Below are 22,005 nucleotides of genomic sequence, written 5' to 3'. Positions count from 1 at the left end.
TAACCCTCTGTATAAACAGACCTAGGACAGTGATGTGACATCTTTATCAGACATTCACTGGTAGATATAGCTGTGGGACGATAGCTTTCATCAGACAGACGTTACGAAACCAGAAGTCCGCCATGGCCCCAAGAATATCACACAGAACTTCAGGCATCATAGTGGGTGAGCACTAGCATTTTAACGTCAATATTGAAGAACTTGGTAATGTTGAGTATTTAGAATGTGCCATCGGTGATATTTAACAACGTTCATGACAGCATGTGGAGATCGTTGAGACAGTCTAAGTTTTTGTCCATTCCTATGTCTTCCAAGCCTGGACACTTTCACCTGTTTTCCCACAACGTCGATGTGCGTACATATTTTAAACTGCATGTATACATGTAGATGTACATGGTGTCTCATTTTTGCCAAAAATATTTTATGTATAGTATTGCACCCCTGTATGTTTCATTTAAAACTCAATTTTGCTGAGCCATTTTAATCTACTTTTTCGAAAGTTCAGTAACTTCATTTGCTTATCGGTGTTATTTATTTTGTATGGCACTAAACAAACTCCTTACTCAAAGCGTCTGTTCAACATTCCATGGCACATACTAGCCTATACCCCCGGTATTTATCCTTCGCCCCCTCTTTTTAACGCAAGTGGACAAACACTGGTCAGAGAAGTACCTGTACATATATAAACCAGACTCTGGACGTAGATGGTACTGTTCTTATATTTCCACCATGTCTTCCAGTAATCTTCCTGCTGAATGCCATTTCTTTACCGACGGATGCTCAGCAGGATCCGTGTGTCTTCCCAAACCACTTCCGGCTTCAGGACGAGGAGAGGAATTATAACACCACGGCGCGTTCGTCAGGGACGGTGATCTGTGACGACGGACAGCCTCACGCCTGGTACAGGTACGGTATGCCTTTGGAACGTTACTGAAGAGTGATGAAAAATGAACGATTGAATTAATGAAGGAAAGAATATATGAAATCGTAAATGTATTTGCGAGGAAAGATGAATAATGAAAAAATACTTATTTTCATGCTAATGAGCTTATTTTTGCTGTGAAGGAAAATGTTATATGTTTGTGAAGGTTAAAACTTAAAGATAAATTATACAAACAAGTGCTGGTATCAGTGTAAGTTTATTTTGTTATTGTAAACCTTGTGTGGCGTAGGTTTGTTGGAAATGCTGGGGAGCGTATGGCAGACGAGTCCGGCAAGTCATTCCCGGCGCTCTCCTGCTCCACCGAGTCGCCCATATTTTTGGAGGGAAAGCATCCCACCGCCGCCACCATGACACCGGGACAGATAGTCACCAAGCATGCCGCGTTCAAGTATTTTGGTGTGACGTACTACCACCCACTGTCCACCTTAAGTGTGGAAATTAAGAACTGCGTTGACAACGGGCATCAGTATTTCATCTATAAGCTCCCAAAGGTTCCAAGTTGTGACATGGCATACTGTGGAGAAGGTGAGTGCGCATGCGCCCTTTTACCATTACTTCAGTGTATTCTTCAGATTTAGACCTACAGAGGTATACCGTACATGTACAGCTTACTTACACGTTGGTTCTGTGAATCAATCAATACCTCAAATGTGAAAAAAAAAATCCTCCATTCAAAGACCTGCATTGCATCCAACATGCTTTCTGTAACAGTGTGCAGGGATTTGTTTCAGTCTCTCAGAGAGAAGCCAATGGGAGAGCGTCCTGTGTATTTTTTGCATTTGACAAGTGAACAATGTTTTATCAGTGTCAGTTGGTATTATGTTTTATCAGTATCTGTTGGTATTATGTTTTAGGGCAAGGACCGATTCCTTGTAAAGTGGGTGAAATACCTCTCTCAGTGAATGGAAAACGGATATGTGTTGGTATGTTATTACTTTTTTTATTTCTGCTCCTTTTTTTCGTTTGTTCCTAATTTTCTCTTCCTTTATTATTATTGTGTATTTAAGGAGGTTTATAAAGTATAAAAGTAAATAAACTCGATCTGTAAAGATATTAACAAATTACTAATTATTGCATCAGTAATCATTTGATTTATATATACATAAGCATTTGCAGGGACAAGCAAATAGTATACATGTAACCGCACATTGTAGCAAGATCAGGTTTTTCCCCCCACAAAAAGGGGGACACATATATTATCGAGAGGGTGTGCCTAGAGCACTAGTATGTCCATCCTCTTGAGAATAATCGTTTTCGAAAGACATAAAACATTCAACCAAAGGACAAAGTTTCATGTAGCCAGGCGATTTTTACTTTGAGCGTTAAGTGTGATAAGGTTACCCCCGTTATGCAGCATGACAGGGACAGGTGAGGCAAGCGGACGTTAACCGATTGGAAAGTGGATTGAACGACAGATAAGATGAAAAGGTCATCGTCGCGTGACCCTGTGCCCTTGATTCTGGCCGTTTAGTTACTAAAGCCGCCTTGTTCACCCTCAACGCTGAGGCACTTGTCCTATATATAGGAAAGGGGTCAGAAAAGGACATGACATTAGTGTTCGTATGGTTGTGACCCTAGATAAATGTTAAAATGCGCATATACGTACATACGTGCATGCGTTGCATGTCATTTCTTGTTTCTTCCTTAATTTTAAATGCAGACGTGTTATTAGTATATGCTAAAGCGAACTCAATCGGGGATATGATGGTAAATAAAAAAACATGTAGTAAGAACAAGTTAATTGAATTCACCCTTTGCTACTTTGCCTAACGATCGACGTATTAGCTTGTTCATAACATGTGTGCATACCGATATTTATTCGATTTGAATCCTGGAAAACCACAAAACTGGTTTGGGCCTGTAAGCTTAGTTAGGGGTACAATGATAGAAAAAACGACGTATTGACTTACGGGATACAGCTCCCAAAGATGCGTCTGTATTTTCAGCAACTCACCACCCTGATTTCAAGACGGTCAGCATCTCAGCACCCGTCGTCGATGGCAGAGACTTCTACTTTCACTGTGACATCGACTGGAAACCAATCCTTGGCCTAGAGACCAGTGCTAAATTTGAGGTAGTTACTGATGATGTGTAGTATTGTATAAATATCGTAGCGCACGCTTTGAACTGCAGGAAGTTACATCAGTTAATTTTGCATTCAGAAGGTTTCAATATGCTCTCTTAACGTCCATGGTATTTTTAGTGGAAGTGATAGCGCCGTCGCTGCAAGATTATTTTATACCTATGCCACATTAGCCATACTAAACTGGTTATTTGATATAAACCATCAGGATACATGGAATGGTTTATTGTTTTTTTTCTTTATGGCGAGATATGAAAATATTTTAATATGAATTCGACTGTTCCACGTAGCAAATGCGTTTTGTTTAAATTTAATTTTTGTCTGAAAAACTTACTATATCCTTTTTTATTGAGAAAATATTGAAAATGCAATCATTAAAAATCGGCTGAGGAACAATATTTTTTGAAAAAAAATAACGATTTTTGTTTTGTTGTAACTATTTTACATGTAGCAGCCCCTGATTCCCTAATCTCTTTCAGGTAGAATTTATGGCCAATGGGAAAGTCATTCACACGATGACTGCGGACCACACAACCAACTTCACAGGAAAGATGCACCACAGACATCTGACAGGCAATCTACAGAAAAACGTGAATACTTTTACTGATATTTTAATAAAATTTCTCTGATTTATTATAAGTATTCAAGTTCATATTCCAACAAATACGATTACACAGTAAAAGTGTAAACAAATACGTTTCTTCGTATTTTCTTCTGCTACTGACGTTGATAAAAACAGCATGGATCTTGGAGCTTTATTCATAAAGCTTTTGTCCATTCCTTTGTACATCGGCAGTGGGATGCTCTTTATACCCCGAATATTATACTTCTTCAAAAATGTGTTTTCTTTCAGATCAGCTGCCGGGCGAAAAGCTATTGGGATAATAACCAGAATCTGGGCATGACGTCATTTGTCAACTCTAAAAACGACTACTTTGCTGGGGTCAAGGTAAGTGGTGACATCTATCAACGTTTTCAGGCCGACAGCGATCAACTTGACAAGCACTGGCTGACAAATATAGCAATATCTTAATTAAGTAAAGTGCCCCCAAATCTTTCTGTTTTGCTTTGTAAAAAGGTGCCCTTTTAAATGATTACCGTGAATTTTGCTCGAAATACAGCTTGAAACTAATAAAAGATGAATTATCGATGATATATCAATACTCAAGGATTTCGTAGAACTTCATTTAAAAAGTTACTTAATGTGATCCTGCCAGATCTTTAAGAAGGGGACGACAACTGAAGTGACCACAGTCACATTGGACAAGGCAAAAATGAAACCATTCGAAATCGAGTTGGCGTCAACCATCCCAATAACCAAGGCCTTTAACGGGAACCAACTGGGCAAGATGCCTATGAAAGTTTCCACTAGCGAGAAGACGCTGATGCTGCACCATCGTTGTACAACTGCGTTTCACGAGACGGACTGGAGTGCCCGCCATAAGAACCACGTGGTGGCCAAACCTCCCCTTGTGATTTACCCTGTGTATGACGGTAAGACCAGACTGATGCCCTCCGCCTGGCCCCCAAGGGAGCTGAGCTTTGACAAGTTGATGTTCAGGCTCCCCTTTAATCCCGCCATTCCGACCAGTGTGTGGGACGGGCTCCATCTCAAACCATTGAAGGTAAAACATACGCAGCTATTTAAATTCCTGTTTTTCTGAAAGTGGAAATGAGACAAGAGTTAATCGGTGTTCCTTTAAACTTGTTTTTAATTTCTATTTAAACTTAATCCTACCTCTATTGTGAAAATAGAATTGCAGATACTAAACAGGCTACATTTTTGTAATATAAATATTGCGTTTAAAATTGCGCGCGTCGTAGAATTTTAAATTTAAAAATATAGTTAAACAATGAACACATGCACAATGTGAATTGGGAGTAATAAAGTGGGGCACTTTTCATAGTTGACCAACCAACTAAAATTAGCCTAATGACATCTAATCCCATATATTCATGCATGAAAAGTATAACTAAACAACTACAGTTTATTGAGTGTTTACCCGCAGGTCAACGTGAAAGACTCCAGCACCAGGTCTACAAGTGAGTGTTTGTCCATCAACGACCCTCATGTAAGATCCTTCGACCGCAGGTAGGCCACGTACAGCACTCTGTGCTAGGTTCTGCTAAGACACTAATACGGAACATCAGTCTTAATTGAGACCCAATTTAATTTACTTTTGCCTTATATATACGGTGGTCAAATATGTTAAAGTAACTGTCTTAAGTTAATTGACGCAACTTTTAATTGACTTTGACCCAGAATGAAGTACATGCAGTGGTCTAATAATGTGAAGTAACTGATGGTTTTAAGCATTTAACATGTGTCTTTTAAGCCATAAAATAGGAATAATTAATATTTCGTACAGGTGGATTTCACTGATTTACATTTATGTTGAGTTAAAGTAGACGGGCACGTTAGGTCTTAAAATTAACAGTTGTCTTGAGAAACATATGCCATCTTCTTTGATAAAGCGTCAACAATATTCACACAAATTGCATTTACAGATATTACTAGTATGATGACCAATGTATTACTTTTTTTCTTTACAGTTGTTCATGTCGCCAACATCATTCAGCACGTTGTCGTTAGTCTTACATGTAACATACTAAACTCACGATTTTGGTTTGAATAGCGGTCGTTCTTATGTACATTAAAACGAAACAAATAAGTGCAGTTTTTAATTCTGACAAGTTTCTATTCGTTTTCAGATCTTTTGATAATCATGGTATTGGAGAGTTTATCATGGCAAAATATGACGGACCCAATACTTACTTTGAGGTGAGCGATTTTGAGGCAAGCAGTGCTGTTCCTAACGCGAGCACATATTTTATACCCAACCAGATACAACTTTAATGATGAAAATATACAAATATCTGGAAGCCAGAACTGTCTGTTGGATATTCCAGTTTGTCAAAGAATAAAAAATATTTGACTGCTTCAGTGTTTAACGCAGTTCAAGATTTCACCGTATTAATTAAAAGCGTATATGGATAATTTTAAAGGTTCGCACCCAACACTGGCAATGCTGGCATTCCTGGGCAAAGTGCAACTGTGGAGTGGCAGTCAGAGAAAACAACGATATATTCGTCATCAACGCGTGCCAAGGTCAAGGTGGGCGTAGGGTCGGGAGAGCGCTGAATCCTCAGGTGTGGACGCGGTCAGCTGATAACTGTGGTCACGGGACCGGATGTCCAGCTCCTGGCGCCGCCATTCACAGAGACGGAAATGGGAAAAGCTTCAAAGTGGGTCTGCTGAGGGAATCGAATGTGCAGTTTTACTCATTTTAGAGGCTCATGTCGTGCTATGATCAAATAGTGAAGACAATTAAGTGACGACAAATAATTTGCCACGTGGCCAAATGATAAATGTCCGCTTAACTGAAATGTACAGTTTCCCTAAATAATTGAATACATTACCAACACTCATATAGTAAGTCAAAATTTTCGGACAACATTTTCAATTTGAGTTTTATGGGATTCCAAACCCAGTGCGTATCTTATCAAAGAGCAAAATGTATTAAGTTATTAATGTTTATAGTAGGTACCTACAGTATATGAGTTAATTGTAAAGATATTTTAGATACCTATAGGGACACCCTGTACCATAATACGTAAGAATTACTACGGAACAATAACGAGGACCAGATCTATGTGAAATACAGTCAACAAGAGGCATAATTGGAGTTCAAGATTCCTTCTGACCAATGTTGCGTTTATTTTGGACGTTCTAATTTCATGTACGTGCATACATATAGACTGTCCTTGTGCTTACAGATCACCCTGCCCTCGGGAGCTTGGGTGCGCGTGGACGCGTGGAATTGGATGGGCATGAACGTGCACGTGCACGCGCCAAGCTACTTCAAGAACCAGATGACAGGCATGTGCGGCAACTTTAATGGTAACCGATATGATGATCGGTACACTAGCTCGTTCTTCCAGTCACTCAGGTGAGACTTAATTAAGCACTTACATGAGGTTATTCACATCATATCTTCTGAATAAATAACCACGCACTTAGATAATATACCTTAATATAATATACCTGTTAAATGCAGAATAAAAACTCATGTTTCAAATTTGATGGCCATTATGACGTCCAAACCTAGGATTTGTTAGTCACAGGATAGTGACAAAATGACCAAATATTAGTAAAAATGATTATACACGCGTGCTCAATAGTGCTATTCCCCTTGACTCAACAGTGGAGATCCCCAGATACCTTCTGACAATAAAAAACATTTTAGTTGTTTTAAGGATTGAGGAATTCAGTTCAGTTCACAGACTTTCTGAAATCTACGAAAGTATTATGTCACATATGTGTCAACAGTTTACGACAAAACGAACTTCCATTCCCCAAAGGACACTATATCATCATCAACTTCTTTTTTTTAATGTATACTAAGACATTCGGTTCATGGACTGTTTGGCATTAATTTTGTGAACTATCTTTCAGAGTACCAGGTCAAAACACATATTTCCAGGCTAACGTCAAAATCCCAGAGATAGTGAAGTCTGTGGGTTCCCAAGGCAACAACACAGCTTACTGTCACTGTCAGTCTGTGAACAACAACACCAATACGAACGCGCTAGTGTGTGACTTCAACCGCCACATTAGTGATAAAGCCAACCTTAATGGATATACAAAAATTAATACCCCAATTCTTACTCGATATCCCGCAGTAAATGGAAAACGCAGCGCCGCAGTGAATAGTCCGGCAGACGATGATGAGATAGTGGACCTCAGTCTGTATAGTTATCCATTTGATTATGCAGAAAATACGCCAATAACCGTGCGCACTTTTACTTGGCCCACTCCTGGGGGTCGCACCCAAATATATGCCTCGGACTTGTGCCGGTAAGTTTTAACTTGATACTACCTATCTTGGCGACGTTGACTACAAAATTGTTTTCCTGTTGTGAGATATTAATGTTAGAATGCTTAATTTCTTGGCCAAAAATTACAGGCATTCTGAATATACAACCAGATAAAAATCCAATTAATATTTTAATATTTTCTTTCTCGTTGTTATCTTAATCAAACAGATATTAATTATCATTTTATTGTTTTACGTCATATTTGAGAATGGCGGGTTTACATTTGTCTTTTCAGCTCTGTTCTACGAAATTCCTCCGTTTACAGCCTGTGCCATAAAGTTCCAGATTTTGACAACTCTTTCATTTTGTCACAGTGTGTGGCTGACATACAGGTAAGACGGGACGTCGGCATAGATGGTCACTTTCACTGCATAGTTATAATGATCATAACTTTACGTGAAAATATTGTTATTCTAGACTATAGTCATTAACTATTCGCATTCATTTGTAAACTTTAACACTCTCTTATAAGAACGAGTCAAAGCCTCATTTATGACATATATTCGGTTTTATTCCATCGATTCAGTTGTAGCTATAATTATTTGATTTCAGGGCTTTAATTTTGTGAACCAGATCCTCCAAAGACTGTTCCACGAAAGATAATATGCTTGTTAAATGCCTTAATGATTATCTTCCTCTATTTCACACCATAACCTCGGCAGATGCTAGACGAGGAGACGGTGGCCCTGGAGACAGCCAGGGATATATTTGAGGCCACATGTCAGGTCGAGGTAGAAAAGCTTGAATTCCCCCCTCTGCCCGCCAGTGGGACTCCAGTTGCTGTACCAGCCAACCTACGAGAACTGGCAGCCATCGTCAACTCAGGAGTCATCAGCAGTAAAGTGTGCCCTAGCCAGTGTAGTGGTAACGGGGACTGTGTCAACGGGAAGTGTCAATGTCGACCCCCTTACGTGTCCCAAGATTGCTCTTTACGGGACTCCCAGCCTCCTGTGGTGTCTGAAATTCAAGATGGAGGCATATGTGACGTCAGACGCCAGACATGCAAGAAGCTCCGCCTTGGTGTGTCTAACATAATGGAGGGTAAGAACTTCAAGTGCCAGGCAACAGTTGCTAAGGTATGTCACGCGATAAGAGTCCATAGTGTACGTACCATTCAAAAAGCGTTGCTGTCTGTGAAAGAATGTCATTTATAAATACAGAAGACATCCCCATGCTAAACGACCTATTCAAAGGTAGTTTTCATATGTGAATGCCTAAACACGTGAAATATTGTTTAAAGTACACATACATGTAACTACAGACTTGACATTTAATATGGAATATTTCAGTTTTAAAGGTATACCTAGGTTAAAATGAGTTTTTTATCGAAAAATCTCAGATCTCATATAAGATATCTGACTGGGGAAGTGTGAAGACAGGTGTGTCTCTACCAATTAACTGATTACCAAGTCTGATGCATTGCTGCACTGTGTAATATGCAGTGATTTCATTGGGTAGTGCTCCTTTGGGCTGGCCAAAGCTTGGCTTTGGCGAGGCATGGTTATGTAAAAATGTATCCATATGTCGGCAACCATTGCATAGAAGAATTTGAAATTTTGCATGCAAGCGGTCGGTTTTGCAGTGCATAAAATGAGTTAAGCATTGTTTATCAAAATCGTTAAGCTGTGCCAGAATGGCGCGAAAAAGACAGACATTGCCAGACAGATTATTGCCCCAAACGGAACTGCCCGCACAGTTTCATAGAGTAATGCCCAGAGTTATGTACCCACACAGACAACACGTCCAATGTATCGGTATCTTACCACCAAGATTCAGGACTCATAGTCCTTCAGGAAATGCTGCTACAATTAAACCAAAACCGCCTAGTCCGTTTTAAATGAGGGGCAAATTGTCACCAAAACGCGTATTTCAAGGCGCTAAGCGAAGACCAAAATGGTTTCAGCAGGTTAGGATATTAGGCGACCTCTGAGGAAGCCACTGTAAACAGCAAAACAGCGTGGTTTGTTTCTCTAATGAATTGGGGACCATGACCGTTTCTGGGCAGAACACTGAAATCGCGTTGTTTTCTTTATTGAGGTCAGATTTCACCTGTACCGCTAAATTGGTCAAAAAAGAGTTTACAGACATCCTGAAGAGGCCTACGACAAGGTGTGTGCCGCTTCTGAAGTGACTAGGACCATTGACAGCGTCAATATTTGGAGTTGATACCACATTGGTGCCAAAACACCAATGGAAGTCATCGATGAAAACCTGAACCAAAACAAATAAAGGAATAATCTGGGAACCACTTGACTATCATTTGATAGGGGGCACCTTAGGAACAGTTTTAAGTTGCACGATCAGATTGCTGGTTCACACAGAGAACTTTTTATAGCAGATAACTTACAGAACCAAATGAATAAGCAGCTACCTTGGTCATCAAAATCGCCATATTTGAACCACTTTGACAATATGTGGTTCGGTCAATAGTCGCCGAATCAACGGCCTGCATGTCCTACAACAACACTGAACCAAATTGGACAAGTTTTAACCGTTGCCTGGAGTTTTATTCCGGATTAAATTCTAAAAAAATATCGCAAGAAATGCCTTGCCTCTTGAAAGCTCTGGTAGCAGGAAGATAAGGTCAGGCATAGCAGCGACTGTTACTGTGACTAGACACTGTCATGAGGGTCCTTTGTGGGTCGTGTAAGTCTTTTAATGACGATAATTTGGAAGATATGGAGATCCAAAATATATTTTTCAATGGTTGTCGTATGACTTAAAATTGGCAATGCATTTTTGTTTGCTTCACTGGCGAAGTCAATTAAAGAATTGATGTCGCAATGACATGGAACATTTTATCAAAAGTTATTAAAACACAATTTTAATCCTTATTTTTATTTATCAGTCTGCAAAATAGGAAAAAAACTGATGAATGATGATTTAGAAAAAAATATTCCATATTAAATGTCAAGTCTGTATAATTGAATGAGATAATGCACAATCTTAACAATTTATATCGGTATGTATAAAAATCACAACATGTTATAATCGGTTTTATAATTTTATTGCCGGTATTTGAAGTACATGTAGCAACCATCTGTTTCCTGTACCGGTGGGGAAATAAAAAGGTTAAGACACAAAGTTAACATGCTTGTCAAAAATGCACCGGTTTAAAATAGACAACAAATATATATCTGACAATTATGTAAAACTTCATTGTACATCTGAAAAGGCAGATTGTGAAAAGAAATTAAAAAAAAAAAAACATCACACCTTTAGGCCTATTATAAAAACAACTTTATTTAAAAACGGTTAGTCTTGCACATTTATTTCTTATTATTGAATATGACATCAAATTTCATAATAGGGGGCCTACACGTACATACCCTTTTACTTTACACATTTGGTTTAATCGAAAAAAGTACTTTCTTTGATAAGCTGTTAAAGAGGTGAGATGTATTTATGATCACACTAAACGGCCCCTACCCTTATATTCTTCTAAAACGTTTTTCTTTATCAAGAAAACATCACTGATTTCTTTCCATTTTACGTCTGATTTAATGGACCCCAAGAGATGATATTCAAGTTGAGCAACAGAAGAACGACTTGTTTCTATATAACATGGTACATAGCCCGCATTAGTGAACCAGACTTCAAAATATCTGACCTCGGGTTTATCTAATCTTTTCCGATACGCCATCCATTCAGTTAGTATAACTGGAATATCTACAACAGAGAATAAAACGTCAGATGCATTCAAAGCTTTAAGTTCCATGCCTTCTATATCCATTTTCATGAAAGCTTTGTTAAATCCGCCTGGTATAATACTCGCGAGGTCGTTCAAAGTGGTCGTCTTTTTAACAGTGCTATGGTCCAGTAAGTCCCCGGAACTATTTTTCGCCGCGATGGCGACTCCACCTTTGTTGCTGGGATAAACTTTGAACACGACATCTTCGTATTTGTCCGACAGTGGGTTTGTCACCAAAGTCACTCTAGATTCCAAGTGACCCAATTGCAAACTTCTGTGCAGACGAGAGATTGTTGGCGGGAAAGGTTCGACGGCGATCACCTGTTTTCCAAGTGCTGCAGCAATAATTGTCCATGTTCCCAAATTCGCACCAAGATCTATCAAATTGAGTTCAGGATCTTCATTTGCCAGTAAGCGAAACACTTCAATGTTATCTTTCTGCCAAATGCCGCCATTAGATAAACCGCCGGAGACATATTTGTCTTCTTCGACTTCATAGACACAGATAGGCGCCGATATTGTGCTGGTTACTTTCAATTCGACACATTTGAAATCGCCTTTCGTCGGCAGCTGTAAATCTAACACGTCTAAGGTAATCTTCCCATGAGCGTTTACTTCTCTGTTAGGTCCATATCTGACATATACGATTGTGTACAACGTTTTTATCACCAGGATCATCAACACTATAACCAAGACATTTCTCATGTATATAGCGGTCCGCATATTTTCCTAGCAATTTTTTGTACCGATTTTGCCGTGCAAAGTTTTTCTCTTGGCAAAGGTAGACAAAGAATTTACCCTCCCTGCGGTAATAACGTTATTGATAAATCTGCGCTAATGGACTATTGCAGCCCAGAACCCACTATCACATTATCGCCATTCACTCCTATATATAATGCCTAATGTAGATTATTCAATATTTTGTTTTTGGGTTTGTGTTCTAAAGTTTTGCATATTCCAAGAGCCCATTGCCAGGGTAAAAGGCAGGCGATAAGTAAATATTTCATTTTATCATTTCTTAAACAAGTGCTTGAATAACACAGTCACATTTTTTATTCGGTAATGGGTCTCACGTTGGTAACATTACCTATGATGGCTCTGTGTACGTAGATTTATACAGAACTGTGTACTTATGAATTAGAATATTGGACAGTAGTAACAAAACAGGTATATTCCCATATATTGATATCTTTTTTTTTGGGGGGGGGGGTGTAGAATTTAAATCTGATATTTGTGAACAAAGCTACGCATTAATGTAGCGATGTCATGTAACCTTGTTCATATCTTTAACCTTCACCCACCTATATTTTTATCTGTGTCATTTATCCCCAAATGTCTCTATTCAATTTAGATCAACAAAGCCGTTTCAGGGATTGAGATGTCATTATTTCTGATTACACAATACGCACAACGCGCTTAATTTCTTTGAAGAAATCTTTTCTAACCAAGAAAATATCATTAATATCCCGCCATTTCCTGTCCAAGGCAATAGCCCCCAGGAGATGAAAGTCAAGAAGACCAGAAGAACCTCCTTGTGTGTAACATGGGAAATAACCCATACGATTGAACCAGGTTTCAAAATATCGCACCTCGGGACTTTCCATTTTTTTCTTATGAAACAGCCACTCGATTGCTATAACAGGAATATCTACAGCAGAGAATAAAACATCAGATGCATTTAAAGCTTTAAGTTCCATGTCTTCAATATCCATTTTCATGAAAGCTTTGTTAAATCTGCCTGGTATAATATTCGCGAGGTCGTTCAATGTTGTCGTCTTTTTTACGGTGGTATGGTCCAGTAACTCCTTAGAACTATTTTTCGACGCGATGGCGACCCCACCTTTGTTCCCTTTCTCTTCATGAAACACGACGTGTTCGTATTTGTCCGACAGCGGATTTGTCACCAAAGTCACTCTAGATTCCAAGTGACCCAGTTGCAAACTTCTGTGCAGACGAGAGATCGTTGGCGGGAAAGGTTCCACGGCGATCACCAGTTTTCCAAGTGCTGCAGCAATAATTGTCCATGTTCCCAAATTCGCCCCAAGATCTATCAAATTGAGTTCAGGATCTTCATTTGTCAGTAAACAGAAGACAACAATGCTTTCGCTCTGCCACGTTCCACCACGAAGTAAAGCCCCAGAGACATATTTGTCTTCTTCGGCTTCATAGACACAGATAGGCGCCGATATAGTTCCAGTTATTATCATTTGAACGCACTTAAAGTCGTCATTCGCTGGCAGTTGTAAATCTAACAAATCCAAGTTCGACGATTTGTTGAGACGATGATAATCAAGAACCTCTGGTGTGTTTACTTCTCCTTGGAATTCACGTTTGACACGTGTTGTTGGCAATAACGATTTTATCACCCATACCATCAGCACTGTCACCAATACATACCCCAAGGATCTAATGGTCTTCATTTTTCTCTGTGAACTACTTTTGGTGCCGAATTTTTGTCGTTTGAGCTTCTTACTGACTGCTACAAGAATGGGTATCGTAGTCAGTATCATAAAATATTAATCCAAAATATCAAATAGCTTGGGGGGATTGGCCCAACATAATAAAGTTATTATATCGAGAACAGATATCGTACTTAGTATTCATTTAATATTAATGCACTGGTATTGCTTGGGGGTATTAGTCCCATACTGTGTATTTTACGACCGTCGTCGACGCGGTAAAACTGTGGCAAGACAAGCAGTGGCAAGCTATGAGTAAAGCGCCGTATAGTATGCCTTATTCGCTGAAATCAAACAAGTATCATTTTAAATGCTGTTATGGTATTTGCACAATGGAAATGTTTTATTATAGTTATCAATGGACAGTGTAACCGTGGGATGTCGGAAAGTGGTGATATGAATTGTAACGTGCAAAAGTAAAATCCAGCTTTTCCCCATGTATTTATACTGTAAATATATTTCATTTGTTTCGGTCAAATGTAACGTCAAGAAATGAAATCAATGCAATAAGTTCTCAATTTCAGATTGATCTATCCACCAGTATCCGTACCCCAGGCATGGTCTCAGACACCACTGCAGCTATGATTTCCTTCGCAGAAATGACATGCGCATTACCGCCACACTTTGTAAAGATATTTGACGGTGTGACGTCATCACCAGGCACACCTGCCCTCGGTTTCACTCTTGTCGTCAGCAATAACGGGAAAGACTATTCCAACGCCGTGAACGTCACAGTCTATGACTCCAAGTGTGTCACGTGTACCGGCCATACCTGTGTCAGAAAGGTAGGTGGAATACCCAGGTGTACCAAGACGCGGAATAAACCTAATTCAGTAATGCCTTGGGCTACAAAAAGTTCCCATTGAGTGTGGACTGCTAAATTGTCTGGAGGATGTCTGCATGGTGAAAGTACGTGGACCTTGTTCGACGAGGACTGAAATGTGCAACAACACACAATTATTATTATTATTATTATTATTACAGAAATGACTGACGTTTGGACATGAACATTGAGTTATCGGAAAAACTTGAAAAGAAGTGATTTAATTGTTGACTGAGTTTTCTCTCCCTCCCCTCCCTCATCCCCACCCCAATACACACATGACCACGCCGATTTGGTGCACAGTGCTGAACTTACAGAGGAGTTATCCTCCCTGAATATTGACAAATCTTTTCTTTTTTTCTGTGCAGGCTGGCACGTGCGTGATTAACGGGTACTGTATTGCGGACGGTGAGAGTCACCCTGGAGATCCCTGCCAGGAATGTGACGTGAACTCCAGTACAGACCAATGGACGAGACGGACAGGTAGGTGGTAGTATTCTTAACCAGATGGACAGGTAGGGGGAAGTATTCTGGACCTGACGGACAGGTAGGGGATAGTATTCTGAACCAGATGGACAGGTAGGGGGTAGTATTCTGAACCAGATGGACAGGTAGGGGGAAGTATTTTGAACCAGATGGACAGGTAGGGGGTAGTATTCTGAACCAGATGGACAGGTAGGGGGTAGTATTCTGAACCAGATGGACAGGTAGGGGTAGTATTCTAGACCAGACAGGTATTATTGTCTTTTTAACTTTACGAAATATATGTAGGCCTACAAAGGAAATCATGATAAAATAATACTTTTTTGTCTTTTATTATACAAGCCGTGCTTGACACTGATATTGCTAGGACACACGTTTCTTTAACACACACTCTCTCTCACTCTCTCTGGTCACAAAACCGAGTCGTAAACAAAGCAATAAAAGACGTGAGAGACTAGGACGCAGTGGCAATTGTACCCCATAATATCATACAAGCCTCAGGCTCCACCTACCGACGTCTAAAAAAAAAATTTGATTTTTTAAGATGGGAAGTGCGCCAAGACGTGCAACTGTAAGCCAGGTTTCCAGTGTAACCCCTCCACGATCACCTGTGAAGGTAGGGGATACTACATGCACAGTGTATTACTAATATATCGAGTACCTGGCCATGTGTACCCTCTACCAGGGCCACAGATTAATTTTCACTAAATATTCACTGATATGTCCCATATCTCTGGTTAATCCATGGACATTGCTCCACGCGTCGGAAAAAAGTGCACGTAATTAATCAGCGGCACTGGTAGAAGAAGGGCTCCTGTTCACTCTTTATAAACTGGAATGTTTACATCTAGACGATATTGTGGATAAAAGGTCGTTTTATGATTTATTAATTTATGTAGACACATTTGATGTCATTCTTAGCGTGGCATGTTTGGCCTAAAATAGTAAAGACGTAATTGTAATATTTCTTTGCCTTCAGATATCAACGAATGCCAGGACACAAGTATATGTGGTCTCTATGAAGAGTGCCGTAATACTGAAGGCAGCTTTTATTGTCAAAGTAAGTGCCAAAGGGCATCGTAAAAAAACAAACAGCGAAAGTTTTAAATTAACATGTGTACGAATACAAATGACTCACATTTAATATTTTGCACATTCATTTCTGTTCAACTGTGAAGATATCTACGGAAAAGTAGTGCTCCCTTCCCTGCGAAATGCATCTGTTACTGTAAAGCCCACGGTCGATTTACTACACATACAACCATTTAAATTTTTCCCACATACCTCGATTATTGAAAATAATATTTGATATGTTTAATAAGTATATTTTATGCTGTGGCGTAAAGGAGGTCACCCAGCACAAGGAGAACCAACCCTTTATTTGGTGGTGTGGACTTGGTCTAATTATAATATGTGGCTAGAATATATCGCCTGCTTACAGTGTGTTTGGAACACAAAAGATAGTTTGAAATGTATTTTCATTAATTTATATTTTCTTTTAACAGAGCGTGCCTCGGGTTGTCCTCAGCACTACGCAAAGTTCGGAAACACTTTCTGTTATCGCGTGCACCTGTCTAAGTCGACCTTCACCCAGTCACGTGCTACTTGTACCAGCGAGGGGGGTGATCTGGCCCTGCTCAGCTCCTTGGGAGATTACAAAGCTTTCACCAGAAATATTGCCAAAAATCAGGGGTTCTTGTGGATAGGTGAGTTCATTTTAGGGCTACATGTAATTGTAATAAACATTAGTAAAAAGTACGTAAGCTATTTTGTTTGATTGGATGTTAAACAATCATGGAATGCACAGGTGATAAATACCAATTTGGAATCACCACACCCACTGCAATTGCGAAAATATTGACGAAATTCATGTACAGATCATTATTGTTTGAGATTTTAAAGTTTTTTCGGTGAAGTTTGTCGAACTAGTTATATAGTGTTTAAAATATATTTTATATAAATCAAATTTTCATTAGAGCTATTTAAAATCTAAAAACGGTGGTAACTTAACATTCAAGACGTAGTGGACAGAGGTCTATCCTTTTCCCCCGAACTTTTTATATCATATTTCATTTAAGTTTGGTGGATATGACGTCATATGAAAAGTAAGAGTTGTATATATATGACTTCATCCACTTTTTTTTTACCGCCGCACATTTAGCGGTATATTTTGGAGAGATGCAAAACAGAGCCACTAAGAATGAAAAATCGCTTTATCAAATATATTACGTGCTCAAACCATCACCGGAGGTCCGCTTACAGATATAAAAAATAATATTTTCTTCCAATTGATAGTGTTCTATGAAAATTTACCAAATAATGAATGATGAATTTATTAACATTTATAACAAACATCAATAAATATATTTATAAAAAAGGTGCAGATAGAACTTGCTAAATGTGACCTTATTTTCAAGGAATCTAAAATACTTTCCGTCGTGCTCCGTACGCTTTACCTCATATGCGTCAAATACTGGTACTTAAAACCTGAAAAATGTATGTTTCAGGAGTCATCATGGACAAACTTGACAACGTTTTCAAATACGTAGATGATTCCGACTATCCCTCAGTGCTTCCCTGGGCGACTGGGCGTCCATTCGATCCCAAGAAAAACCTTGATTGCGTTGCCATGGATACTCAGGACGCATTCCAGTACGTGGACAAGAGCTGCGCAGACACGGCGGGGTTTGTGTGCCAGGCCAAATGGCAAAAACCATAACTTTGGTTTCAAAGTCTCTTGCGGTCAGCGCTTCTTTTGCAGTGTACCAAATAAGAATTTGTAATACAAGAAGTTAGTAACTTTGACAGAATGATGTTTATTTACTTCTCAATATTCGAGGTTGATTTAGATAGGAACGACGCTGCCAACTGCGAGGCCAGGCTCTGCGATAACGAGGGTATTTGTATGTGACTCAACACTGATGAGCAGTAGTAGTTTACAGTATTTTATTTCCCAGTGCATTGTGTCACCGTTTATTGACAATAAAAGTAACGCATTCTTCAATAACTGATATTGAACAGCATAGTTGTGATATGGTTATTATTTAAAAGGACGAAGATATTCCTGCTGACAATAAACATGCTTATCTCCCACATTACTGTATCTTAAATCAACATTGTTGTAGATGCGATACGACACAGTAATTTAACTTGATCTTGATCTCTTGTGCCGTTTAAACCAACATCAATAGTGAACGCAAATTTAATTAAGCCTTCTTTTCATTTGATAATATCAACAGATACTTTTGGTGATTTTAGCATAAACGTTTTCCTTTTCCTCTCAGAGCCCAAACGATGACAAAGTCGACTATCTCACACAGGGTCAGGGCACTGGCCCCCAGCACCAGCCCCATTGCTCCACCCACGTCACACCCCAGGGCAAACGGGTTGTAGGCCGGGTACTGCTCCAAACGCTCATAAGATATACCCTGAAAAAATATATCAAGCTGGACGAAGTTATTCTTGATATAGTCGGGTTTCACGTCGTTCACTGTGAAGGTACCGGTGTGATAATCAGATAGAGGTGCCTGAGATAAACTGACGTCATAGGTGATGGAGTCACAGGGAATCGGGCATTCTTGTTGGCACTGGCCCTTTTCTTTTATGAACACATTCCGGTTGGGTTCGTAGCAATCAAAGATTTGTTTCGGGTCGCATATCGGTACGTTAGGAGCTCTCATATTGATAAACTGGCATTTGCACTTGTTTATAATGAAGTCTGTCAGACATTCCAGGCGACAAGCAGAGTGAGAGTAGTAGCCGTAGTATTTCAGTGTCATGTTTCTACGACATTTCCCCCAGTTTTCCGTATCCAAGTTACTGATCTGAAAGCGTTCATAATGTAGTCAGAACGGAAACTATTCTGTAGTATTAGGAGTAGTAGTCGTAGTAGTAGTGTAATATGAAAAAAGAGAAATGCATTAATATGCACGTGTGCAATAGAGTAAAAAGTACTTTGTGTAACTTAGCAAACTTCTGTTTATCTCAAATAAAAATAAGGCAAACTCTTTGCACGGCGGATCTAAAAATTAATTGAAAAGAGGAAACGTTAAAAAAACGGACGATACATAATCTCATTTTCAGCCAAAGTAAACCAAGAACAGATAATCAAGTGGTCAATATCACATTCCTGTCACACCTACATTGTACATTTTTAAGGCAGCCAGTGTGTGCATGCCAACACCCACGGAGAAGCCGAGGTTGGCCATCAAAGGGGGCTCCCGGGGGTCGTGCACCATCACCTGAAAGTAACACATATCAACACCACCCTTCAAATCCGAACTCACTGAATTTAAATAGCATGTTGCGTATGTTCTACCAATATTAAACATAATACAGCATCGAGGAATTGTTGCACTATAGAAGCTGCATGTTAACTCCCCACACTTCTTCTTAATATTACTTCTTGTTTGCATTCTGATTTGCCCTTCTCCTGCAAAAAGGGGTGAAAACAGGAACGGACCTAACCCTTCCTGATGGACATACTGGTATAATGGGTGTTCACCTTGTAGCCAGCTCCTATCCCGGCAAAGCCTCTGAAGTACTCGTGTTGCATGGCATCCATGGTGAGACTGAGCCCGTACTGACTGCCACTGCTGTCACTGCGGAGGAGGGCAGCACCGTCGCCTAGGCAAGACGATACCATCATGTTAACCAACTGCTATAAAAAATTATTCTTATAAATTAGATAAAGTTTTGAAAAACTAACGACCTAAATAGTTTTTATACAAAATTTAACAATCGGATAAAAATAATGAAATGCTAAAATTGAACACCACTGTTTAAGGAGCAGCATACGCCCATGTCTGTCAGGATGAAAGCTATTTATCAGATAAAACAATACATAGGAATAGTAAAATACAATATTTTACAGTAAGATAAAATGTTCACCAGTGTTAAAGGAGTAGCAGACGCCCATGTCTGTCATGGTGGTGGTGAAGTTCTGCTCAGTACATTTTGTACCCTGCCAGATGCACTGAAAGTAGATTAAAACTGCACAAAGTCTGATTTAATGGTAATAAATTACAGACTTCATTGCAATATCATATAAAAACACCCATGTTGATAGAATATATGCACTTATACTTTGAGATTGAAGTTCACGTGTGGTGATAAAAACTTAAAATGCAGTTTTTTTTTCTTCGAAACAAAACGTCTTCATTTTTTAAAGAATAAACAAGGGGACCCATTTGCGTAGACGGAAATCATGATGATACGATACAAATATCTGAGTGCCAAGTATTAGCTTTAAGCATTCATATATATCATGAAAAAGCCGTCAAAGTAAAGTTTTCATTTTAGCTCGAAGGTGCATATGTCTATATGATTTACTGAGCTATGTACATGCATGCGTATTTTACTCATGAGAAAGTAAGTCTAACTCGCAAGATGAATATGGATTTTAGAAACAGATTATGCATGCCATACACTGATGTTAAACTAATAAGATTCGATTGAAAATAATAAACTCCGAAATTCGCCGGTTTAATTCCTTTTACTTACCACTTTGATAGCCGACGCTTCATGAGCCACAGACTCGAAAAACGACTTCCAGTCATATCTAGCAAAGCTGTAACCTGTGAAATTAGGACTAATAGTCCTTGACAATGGATAGACATCTTCTACCAGTCCTTTGACGTGGAGACTCTCGGCACGGCTGAGACGAATGGCGTTGAAGTTACATATAGTGACCGTGGGGAACAGTACGGAGGTCGGACATACCACGTCAGACTGAATAGCCACTGGTTTAGAGAGGAAAAATTCAATGCGGTCCACGATCTGAAATATGGCCAATGCTAACCCTCCACTGATGAGGATAAACCAAACGACTCGCCGTACAATGCCGGAGTTGGCGCCGAACATTTGAGGCAGGCCTTGGCAGTTCACGCTTAGAGCGAAATCGTTGACCGTTGACTCGGCACAACGACAGGGATACCTCCGTCTTGTAGTGCGAACCGTGACCGGTGAATTTTTCCCTGTGTTTGCCTTCTCTTTAAGAGCGAAGGCGTCCTCTTTGTCCGTACACACAGGGTTATCCATCTTAAATGAGCCTTTACCGCGTTCTCCTTGAACGTCTGTGTGTGTTCGTTAATCGCTGACTGCCATGTGTACCTGCTATTCCAACAGGTAAATTTTAAACTCGTTGCTTAAAATGATGTGATTTGTCTGTAAAAGAGCAGAGAAATCAGATCTGGGAGTCCATCCACTTTGGAAAACAACACTGATACCTTCGCCACGTTACCGTAAACCACACGATCCACACGAGGCTCGTGACTTTGCCCCAGGCTTAATATTAATGTTTGGTTGAATTTTGAAACTTATTGTTTTGAGAGACCATGTGTTTACAAAACAATGTCGACCATTTTTGAAAAATAAATAAATATGCCAATAAATCTGACTGCATGCTTGGACTCTAATGCTTAGTTTCAATTAAAACGCTAGGGGCGCCTGTAGTTGCATGATGACATCAGCCGGGGAGCCATCACAGAAGGCTGAGGGCTTGGGATATATGCTGCAATTAAGATATACGAGGAGACTCTATAAAATACTATGAGCCATAATATAAAATAAAGAAATAGTGTTCATCATAACTTTTAATATATAACATATAATGTAAGATTTGTGTAATATGCTTCATTTGTCATA

General features: G+C 39.4%; 2 protein-coding genes across 3 annotated transcripts; one reads left to right on the top strand and one right to left on the bottom strand.

Annotated features, from left to right (window-relative positions):
• The first annotated feature begins 19 nt into the window (after positions 1–19).
• LOC106172833 (von Willebrand factor D and EGF domain-containing protein) lies at positions 20–18,385 on the top strand. Of its 2 annotated transcripts, XM_087015350.1 has the most exons (21): positions 20–165; positions 741–906; positions 1,173–1,468; positions 1,798–1,866; positions 2,890–3,017; positions 3,506–3,616; positions 3,880–3,975; positions 4,244–4,651; positions 5,036–5,118; positions 5,739–5,808; positions 6,033–6,272; positions 6,804–6,976; positions 7,483–7,884; positions 8,140–8,236; positions 8,567–8,980; positions 14,579–14,839; positions 15,246–15,360; positions 15,905–15,976; positions 16,340–16,420; positions 16,866–17,066; positions 17,868–18,385. In XM_087015350.1, exons 1-21 carry the CDS (start codon positions 123–125, stop codon positions 18,077–18,079), a joined length of 3,738 nt encoding a protein of 1,245 aa, XP_086871476.1. In that variant the 5' UTR covers positions 20–122; the 3' UTR covers positions 18,080–18,385. The 2 variants fall into 2 exon arrangements, with proteins under 2 accessions (XP_086871476.1, XP_086871477.1); XM_087015351.1 differs by lacking the exon at positions 15,905–15,976.
• Positions 18,157–21,583, bottom strand: LOC106172835 (acid-sensing ion channel 2-like). The gene is made up of 5 exons (XM_013553742.2): positions 20,863–21,583; positions 20,251–20,335; positions 19,865–19,986; positions 19,503–19,601; positions 18,157–19,184 (listed from the first exon to the last, which is right to left on the bottom strand). The coding sequence occupies exons 1-5, from the start codon at positions 21,397–21,399 to the stop codon at positions 18,615–18,617; spliced, it is 1,413 nt and encodes a 470-aa protein (XP_013409196.2). The 5' UTR covers positions 21,400–21,583; the 3' UTR covers positions 18,157–18,614.
• Between the last annotated feature and the right edge of the window lie 422 nt (positions 21,584–22,005).

This window comes from Lingula anatina, chromosome 6 (assembly GCF_051362555.1).
Source record: "Lingula anatina isolate TDL-2025a chromosome 6, LinAna3.0, whole genome shotgun sequence".
Taxonomy (NCBI): Eukaryota; Metazoa; Brachiopoda; class Lingulata; order Lingulida; family Lingulidae; genus Lingula; species Lingula anatina.
The sequence above is the reverse complement of the archived record's forward strand: the minus strand, read 5'-3'. Positions and strand labels throughout refer to the sequence as shown.

Bases quoted from the DNA above. Each gene is read 5' to 3' on its own strand.
- LOC106172835 (XM_013553742.2), bottom strand. From the start codon at position 21,399: ATGGATAACCCTGTGTGTACGGACAAAGAGGACGCCTTCGCTCTTAAA. The intron at 20,336-20,862 runs GTAAGTAAAAGG...ATCTACTTTCAG, and splicing joins AAGCGTCGGCTATCAAAGTG to TGCATCTGGCAGGGTACAAA. The intron at 19,185-19,502 runs GTAGGTGTGACA...GAACGCTTTCAG, and splicing joins CTGCCTTAAAAATGTACAAT to ATCAGTAACTTGGATACGGA.
- LOC106172833 (XM_087015350.1), top strand. From the start codon at position 123: ATGGCCCCAAGAATATCACACAGAACTTCAGGCATCATAGTGG. The intron at 907-1,172 runs GTACGGTATGCC...TGTGTGGCGTAG, and splicing joins CAGCCTCACGCCTGGTACAG to GTTTGTTGGAAATGCTGGGG. The intron at 15,977-16,339 runs GTAGGGGATACT...CTTTGCCTTCAG, and splicing joins CTCCACGATCACCTGTGAAG to ATATCAACGAATGCCAGGAC.